This window comes from Alexandromys fortis, unplaced genomic scaffold, assembly GCF_014885135.2.
Source record: "Alexandromys fortis isolate MF-2015 unplaced genomic scaffold, M_Fortis_MF-2015_v1.1 scaffold_157, whole genome shotgun sequence".
NCBI classification, from domain to species: domain Eukaryota; kingdom Metazoa; phylum Chordata; class Mammalia; order Rodentia; family Cricetidae; genus Alexandromys; species Alexandromys fortis.
In genome coordinates this window covers 3,149,820-3,158,872 of record NW_026068041.1, presented here as the reverse complement: position 1 = coordinate 3,158,872, position 9,053 = coordinate 3,149,820, and the positions used below count along the sequence as shown (strand labels likewise).

At 46.1% G+C, this 9,053-nt stretch overlaps 1 protein-coding gene across 1 annotated transcript in view; it reads left to right on the top strand.

Annotated features, from left to right (window-relative positions):
- The window catches only part of Desi1 (desumoylating isopeptidase 1), a 25,453-nt gene that overhangs the window by 13,361 nt on the left and 3,039 nt on the right, over nt 1–9,053 (top strand). Inside the window, 3 exon segments of the mRNA XM_050165659.1 lie at nt 3,761–3,870; nt 5,601–5,653; nt 5,656–5,789. Coding sequence (XP_050021616.1) covers nt 3,761–3,870; nt 5,601–5,653; nt 5,656–5,789 — 297 coding nt within the window.

Genomic DNA, 9,053 nt, shown 5'->3' with positions numbered 1-9,053 from the left:
AGAAGGGGTGGGAGAAAAGAGAGGGGGGGGGGGGGAGAGAGAGAGAGAGAGAGGACAGAACAAGGTTCTGAATAAACTGCTAGCAAGAAGAGCTCCAATGTTGGTCTTCGTCTTCCTTGCTGGTCGAGGTGGGCGTAACACAGGGTGGCTGCACACACCTTTAATCCCAGCACTTAGAAAGCAGAAGCAGACAAATCTGAGTTCAAGGCTAGCCCTGTCAACAGAGGGTTCCAGGCTACAGAGACACTTACTTTAAAAAATAAAAATAAAAAAAAAAAAAAGACTTAACTGAACGCTTTATAATCCTAGTGCCTGTGGGTACAGGCAAGAGGATCAGGAGTTGAAGTCTTTGGCTACCTAGTGAGTTCCAGCTCAGAAATGCCCAGCAGGTCAAGGGCTTATCACCATGCCTGACAACCTGAGCTCAGTCTCTAGAACATCCACAGAAATAGAGAACCATCTCATAACTCACCCTCTGACTGGAGCTCATGTGTGCGCATGCTCTGATAGATAATGTAGTAGAACAGAGAGAGCTTCAGGGGAGAGATTGTTCAACAGTCACCTAGGCTTGATTTCCAGCACCCACAGGGCAGCTAACAACCATCTGTAGTTCTAGTTCCAGAGGATCCAATGCCCTCCCCAGGTACTGCGTGTAGGTAGTACACAGACATACATGCAAGCAAAGTAACTAGGTACATAAAAATGAATTTTAAATTAAAAATATATATTAAAAAAATAGGACTGTGAGATGAGAGCAGGGAAAGTTACTTGCTCCCCACCAAGTCTGACGACCTGAATTTATCCCTGCGACCCACATTGTGACTCCTGCAAGTTGTGCTCTGACCACTTCACGTGTGTGCATACACACACACACATAGATAAATAAATATTAAAAAAAAAAAAAAAGAGGGCTGGAGAGATGGCTCAGTGGTTAAGAGCATTGCCTGCTCTTCCAGAGGTCCTGAGTTCAATTCCCAGCAACCACATGGTGGCTCCAAACCGTCTGTAATGAGATCTGGCGCCCTCCTCTGGCGTTTGGGTATACATGGAGGCAGAAAGTTGTATACATAATAAGTAAATATATCTTTAAAAAAAAAAGACAGAGAAAGAATAAAGTCTTTAAAATGCTTTCAGTAGTTGGAGGTGTGTCTCAGTGAACACTTGCCTAGTATTTAGCACACACACACACTCATACACAATCCCCGTGTTTCATCCTCAGCAGAGGTTGGGGGAAAGGAGAGGGGAGAGACAGGAAGACTGACACCTTCCAGTTAACCCAGTCCTTGCCGTCCTGCAGTCAGTCTGCTCCTGTGGGTTTCTTTTCTCACATGATCTTTCTGACTCTAATACCCATGTCCCTTTTAGACTATCTCAGAGCCATCTCGGGATTATCATGGGTGTACTGAAGCAAAGACCAGCTATCCATTTTGATATCATAAGTAGGATGTCATTCTTAATTTTTCACTGACCACCCTATCACAAGTCTTTTTCTTAAGCCTAGTCACTTCTTTTTCTGTTTTCTTTTTGGGATAAAAAGGTGTCTCGTGACTGAGGGTGGCCTCAAGCTCACTGTACTGCCAAATATCTTCAGCTTGAGCCTCCTAATGCTCTCCTTTACCTCCCAAGTTGTGGGATCACAGGCATGCTTGCACCCAGAAGCTGGTCAGTTCCACCTTGTCACTGTGTCTTCAGTCAGTCTTTCTCTCTTCATCTCTTCCCATCCCTCCAGAGTTTTCACTGTGGTCCTCACCACTTCCTGTCTAGGCTAGACCTATGAAACTAGCCTGAAACCCCTCTGTCCTCCATATAGGAAACAGGTTTCTTTTAAGTCTGAATCTCTGAGATCTTCCTGCCTCTGCTGCCCAATTAAAGATACACACAACCATGCTTGCATCAAACTCACCAGGTAGCCATGGATGACCTTGAGCTTCTGATGTTTTCCTTAGTGTCACCCAGCGCTGGGATTGTGTGGCCCTGACTGTCCTGGAACTCTAGGTAGAACAGGCTGGCCTCGAACTCAAAAGGATCCTGCTGCCTCTGCCTCCCAGGTACTGGGGTTACTACTGTGCCCTACATGGTGAGTTTTGAGATGCTGGGTTGTTGTTGGGGGTTGTTTTTTAAAGGAATTTAATTTTTCCAAGTATTCCCCTGCTTTAGCCAAAAGGCTCAGCAGAGTCTCCCGCTGACCCTGTCTGGGTCGCTCTCTAGCCATCCTCTTTGCAGGTTGTAGCTTCCCCACCTCTGCCGTCTTCAGCTCAGGCATTTAACCCTATACTCCGATTACAGAATAGCTCCCTAACCCTTCACCCGATGTGCCTGTCCATTCTTCAGGTCTGAGCTGGGTGTTGATTCCCTCCGACAAACCTCAGCCTGACCTTCCCCCTCTTCACTTTTTCAGCCAGGTCCTTATTTCAGCTTCTTGATCCACTGGTATATAGAATTTTTTACATGCCTTCCTTAATAAACTTTAAGTTCTGTGAGGACAGAAATCTCATGTTTTGTATATATTGTGCTCCCATTGTCTAGCCTTATAAGTTCTCAATATATATATATTTGTCGTGTGAATGAACAATAGGAGTTGCAATACTGACCTCTTATTCTCTGGAACATTGGGTAATTTTCCTCTAGCTACCATAATAACTGGTCCTGCTCACCATGCTTTCCCCAATGCCTAAAGCAATGTCAACCTCAAGGGAAGTGCTCTGGGGCTGTCAGTCAGTGGCTTTTATAGGCAAGCTCCGTTCTGGAGTGTTCTGCTTTCCTGAGTCTGCCCTCCTTGATGTCCTGTGGCAGCCCAGCTGTCATGTTCTGTCCTAGTGATCATCTTGTGATCATTTTGGGAGCAGAAGGAAATCATGGGTTCCGGGTTTCTGTCTTTTTATTGTTGTTTATGTTTTTTTGAGACAGGGTCTCTCTATGTAGTCCTGGCTGTCCTGGAGCTTGATATGTAAAACAGGATGGCCTCAAACTCACAGATATCCACCTGCTTCTGCCCCCAGAGTGCTGGGATTAAAAGTGTGCACCACCACACTCAGATAGATAGGTTTCTGTCTTTAGCAACAGAATAAATGGACAGTGTAGAGACCCACCCACACAGGCCCCACAAGCAGCCAGCTGAACTCTAAACTCTATAACCTTAACACATAGAGAAAATAGTCCGCTTCCTATGACAAGAGTGTTCCAGCAGTTAAAAAATGAAGCTGTTGGAATAGAGTTTTGTAGTTTTGTGTTAAAAGTCACAGTTTAAACTGGGGCAGCGGGAGGGGGGCTGGCTGGAGAGATGGCTCTGAGGTTAAGAGCATTGACTACTCTTCCAGGGTCCTGAATTCAATTCCCAACAACCACATGGAGACTCACAACCATCTGTAATGAAGTCTGATGCCCTCTTCTGGCCTGCAGGCACACATGCAGATAGAACACTACATACTAAATAAACAAACAAACAAACAAATTTTAAAGCAAAAAATAGGAAATTCAAGCCTGGCACACAGTAAGTAGTACACACCTTTAATCCCAGCACTTGGAAGCAGAAGCAAGTGAGTTGGAGGCCATCCAGGGTTACATAATAATTTAATAAATGGGGACGATAGCCTGGAGTTCATAGATCCCTTCTTAAAAGTTAACAGAGTGTTGACGGTCACAGTGATAGAGCATTTGCCTAGCATGCATAAGGTCCTGGGTCTGATCCTCAGAACAGCCGAAAGAAAGCGAAAGTGATAGAGATGGTGACTTAGTGACTTTCTTGGGTTGACTCTTTCAGGGAGGGACATTGCTTGGGGCCCCAGACACTGTGGTTGATGTGGGGAACACAGAAGTCACAGAAGAAATCTTTCTGGAATACCTGTCCTCCCTGGGGGAGTCTCTGTTCCGGTGAGTAAGGCCAGAGTGGTGGCTGCTTGTGTGCGCCACTGCTAGACACACATTCTGGGGGGCGGAGCCAGGGCAGCCGTCCCTGACGCTCAGCTCTGGCCTCATCACTCTTTACTGTCACTGTAGAGAAGCAGAGCTATAGAAAGAGCCCACGTCTCCTCAACAGCAAACTTCCATCCCAGCATGCTTTCTGTTGTGCCTAGAAGAAACGGGCCACTTGTTCCTTCTGAGCAGAGCCAGTAAATGTTCCCCACCTCTGGCCAAGTGGATTTCCCTAAATATTGAAAACAGGGTTTGTGGGAGAAATGGGATGAAATACCAACTTATAGGCTTTTTTCAGGCTGACGATGTAGAGGACTTTTTCTATCATGCACAAAGCCTCGAGTTCAACCCCCGCACCATAGAAACCTGAACTGGTGTATTGGCACATGCTTCTAATTCCTGCACTCAAGAAGTGGAGGCGGGAACATCAGAAGTTTGAGGTCATCCCTAGCTACATATGGAGTAAAAGGCCACCTGAGCTAGAGACTCTGTCTCAAAAGGAAAAAAAAGAAAGGACAAACTTAACCAAGCAGTAGTGGAGTTTGCCTTCTCTATGAGTTCAAGGCCAGCCTAGTCAACAGAGTGAGTTCCAGGATACCCAGCACTACACAGAAACCCTGTCTCGGGGGGAAAAGAGAACCCTGAGTGAAAGCCTGGTAAGAGGACTCATCAGTCTGTAGAGCCTGGCAGCCTGAGTTTGACCCCTGAAACCCACACTGTGGGGTGTGAGAACCTGCTCTCACACATCTCCCTCTAACTTTACTCATGTTCCCACACACATACACACAAAATAAATGACTTAAAAAAAAAAAAGACAGGCGGTGATGGCACACATCTTTAATCCCAGCGCTTCGGAGGCAGAAGCAGTTGGATCTCTGAGTTTGAGGCCAGCCTGGTCTACAGAGCAAGTTCCAGAAACCCTTCTGGGGGGAAAATACAGAGGAGGATCTAGAAGGATGGTTTAGAGCAGTGATTCTGAACCTTTAGTTTACAATCCTTTTGGAAGTCCCATATCAGATATTTACATTAGAATTCTTAGCAGGCTGGGCGGTGGTGGTGCATACCTTTAATCCTGGCACCCGGGAGGCAGAGTTTGAGGCCAGCCTGGTCTACAAGAGCTAGTTCTAGGATACCTAGGACTGTTGAAACCCTGTCTCAAAAAAAAAAAAAAAAAAAAGAAAAGAAAGAAAGAAAGAAAAAAGATTCATAGCAAAAGCAAAATTTGTTCTGAGGTAGCAATGAAATAGTTCCATGGCTGGGGGCCATCATGACAGAAGGGACTGCTTTAAAGGGTTGCAGCGTTAGGAAGGCTGAGAACTACTGGCTTAGGATAAGAACACTTGTTGAGCATATCTCAAGAGGATAAGGCCTGAGTCCAGTTCCCAGTAACAGGGTGTCTGACCCCCTCTTCTGGCCTTCACAGGAGGTAGGCACACACATGCACATGCATTCATAAATACATACATAAAATAAGTAAATCTTTTCAGTTTTATTAAGGGTTCACCTCTGATCCTTGCCCTGTTTTAAGTGTAAAGCTTCTGGAACTATGTAGAAAGGGTCCGGTTTTGGCTCATCTTTCCCTTATTAATCACCTCTCAGAGGTTCAGATCTGCAGACAGTCCTCCTGATGTTTGAGAGGACTGGCCATAGTCTTCACATAAGGCTTTGCCCACCTTCCCGCTCTGTAGTGACCGTCACTCCACATAGATGCTGGCTTGCTCATCTGCTCTCCACTCCCTTTCTCGCACGAACAGAGGAGAAGCCTACAATCTCTTTGAACACAACTGTAACACCTTTAGCAACGAAGTGGCGCAGTTCCTGACAGGGCGGAAGATCCCTTCTTACATCACAGACCTGCCCTCTGAAGTTCTCTCCACGTAAGTGTGACCACTCTGTTTCCGAGCCTGCCAACTGTGAAAATCACCATCTGAGACAGTCAGGAGGGTACAACCAGCCTGGGCTACACACACAGTGAGCTTCCAGATATGAGCCTGAGCTATGTGAGACCCCGTCTCAGAAAGAAAAAGAGGAGGAAAACCTCAGACTTAGTGTCCTTCCCCTGTGACAGCAGAATCCTTCAAGCCAGTAGGACCTGTTAGGTGGAACCTGCCACCATTGTTCCTACCCACCAGTGTGCACTAGGCCTCTGAAGCTAGGCTTAAGTGCCACCACAGAACTTAGGAAACCACTTGACCTAACTTAGGTGTTTATATAAAATCCTGGTAACTGATAACACAAAGCCATTTCTCAGAAGATAAGAATCCTTATCTAGAATGCAGACTTCAGTCAAAGGCAGAATCCAGAAGAACAGGACGACCCAGTTTATAACTGTTGTTTGTCTTTGTCAGCCACACCCTGAGCTCTTCGACACCCTCAAAAGATGAAGTTCTGCTTGTGCTTGAACTTACAGTGCAGACCACCCTCAGCACAGGTTACCTTTGCCCCTCATAAGGTCTCAACCTTGGAAAGGCCTGTGGGCCATCACCCAGCTATCATCTCCTGAAAGAGCACAAACTTCCCAAGCCATATCATATTGTTCCCTTTTGTGATTATATCAAGCTGCCTCTGCCCACTCTAGGACAGTGCCCATTTGTTGCCTCTGATTCAGTTTCTCCTGAACTGGGTCCTGACCAACAGGGTTCCTGGCAGATAACCTCAGTTTTTAAAAATGGGACTGGAGAAATAGCTCAGAGGTTAAGAGCACTGACTAGTCTTCCAGAGGTCCTGTACATCCAGGCAGAACCCTGTATACATAATAACAAATAAATCTTTAAAAAAAAAAAAAACAACTCTCAGGCCTGGGACTGCCTTCTCCTGGTAGATGTTTAGAACCCAACATCCCTGCCAGGTCATGAGACCCTGAGCATCCTTGAGTAGCCAAATGTTCTTGCTGTTATTACTTACTGGGTGGGGCCTTTGTCTGAATTAGGGTTGGTATTTAACTCTTGGATCATTTACAAATACTTTATTCTCTTGATCTTAGGGGGGATTTTCAAATACGGCTGTATCACCTGGGCACAGGGGCACACACTTAGAATCCTAGCACTTGCGAGGCTGAGGCATGAGGATCACAATGAATTTGAAACCAGTTTGAGCTACATATTCAGTCTGGAAAAGGGGGAGGGAGAGTGGGCAGCAACCTCTGAGAATGAAATTGTGCCCAGAGTGTATTGTGAGTCACTTAATTTTATTTTTTGAGACAAGTTCTCACTATGTAGCCCAGACTAGTCTAGAACTGAACTGGCCTCAGATGCACAGAGATTCCTGTGCCCTGCTTCCTGGGAGCTTTTTTTTGTGTGTGTGTGTGTGTGTGTGTGTGTGTGTGTGTGTGTGTGTGTGTGTGTAGTCCTAGCTGTCCTGGAACTCTTACTGTAGAACCACCACCCAAACTCCCATTATTATGGTGATTTCCCAGTTAAGTTATTACAGGAACCATCCAGGTGTCCTTTAGAAAAGTGACATCAACTCCTGGCAAGCTATTTATCCTGAATATTCCCTGTGTGCAGTAGAACAGTTCCTTTTTAGAAGAATCTTAATTTTGGAATATCCCCATTCCCAACATCATCGTCATGACTTCTTTTTCTTTTGCCTCAGCTTCCCCCTTTTTTCCTCAGCTTCAACATTATTCTTATCTTCTTCAAAAGAATTAAAGATACAAGTAAACTGGTGGTTTTGGTCCATGCCTGTAATCCCAGTACTTGGGGAGGCAGAGGCAGAAGGATCAGGAGTTCAAGGCCAGCCTAGACTACTTGAGACCTGTCTTAAGCCCTACCCCTTGACAAAGGATAAAGCACAGCAAGTACAGAGAGCTCTGGTTCCCTGTGGGTAGCCACCCTGTTCACCCACAGCTCAGCAGGCCCGGCAGGTGTCAGTGAGAAGATGGCAGCGCCCACACAGAGGAGGAGAACTGGGAGTAACCATAAAACAAGGCGGGCAATGGTAGCACACACCTTTAATCCCAGCATTCAGGAGGCAGAGGCAGGCAAATCAGCCTGGTCTACAGAGTGAGTTCCAGGACAACCAAGGCTACACAGAGAAACCCTGTTTTGAAAAACCCAAAACAAAACCAAACAAAAAACATTTGGAAGATTATTAGTCAGCTTCTGTTCCTGGAGCAGATCCTGAGATAATCAGATTATAAAGAGGAAGGCTTTCTCTAGGCCCCACTGCCAGCCAGTAGTATCAGTCCATAGTCACCTGACATTGTTACCTTTGAACCTGTGATAAAGAGGCCTCTCCTGGGGGAGAACATGGTAGAACAGGAGCTGTTTACTTGATGCCAGGAAGCAAAGAGGAGAAGAAGAGACTAAGGTTCCCCTTTCCTCTTCAAGGGCATGTCTCCAGTGACCAGCCAACCTCCCAATAGGCCCCGCATCTCAAATGTTTCACAGGCCAAGAACCAAGTCTTTAACCTGGGGACCTTAGGGAACACTTAATCAAACCAGAGAGCCCCCTTACGAAGACCAGTGTGGTAGTAGATGCTGATTAACAAGACCCCAAACTGGCCAAGTAAAAGGCTCAAGGATCTTCAGCCCTAAATGGAACATATACTGCACTCCTCCTCCCAGGCTCAGGAGCCATTGCAGAAGAGGGAGCAGAAAGAGTGTAAGAGCCAGAGGCCACGAAGGTAGCTGAACATAGGGACCCCCAGTGGTTGTGACATCATACACAAGCCAGACCAAAGCCCAGCGTGGAGAGGAGACCTGGACATGAACCCACATACACCTGCCCAAGGAGCTGTTGGCCATTTTAGCTGCTGGGAAAGGGTCAGTTTTCTCCAGACACCTGATATGTCTGCTGTGCTCCAGTGGAAAGTCACATGTCCAGGAATATTTGGGCAGCACAAAATGGTCTTGATGGGGGAAAAGGACAGACACACAAGGTGGGCAGGGGGTTAGGGTGGATCTGGGAAGAGTTTGGGAGGGACAGTTAATAAAACCAAAATACATTGTATAAAATACTCAAGCCGGGCAGCAGTGGCACACACTTTTAATCTCAGCACTCAGGAGGCAGGGGCAGGTGGATCTCTGTGAGCTCGAAGCCAAGAGCTAGTTCTAGCACAGGCTCCAAAACTACAGAGAAACCCTGTCTCAAAAAAGCAAAAATAAAATACTCAAAGAACTAAGAAAATATATATAATA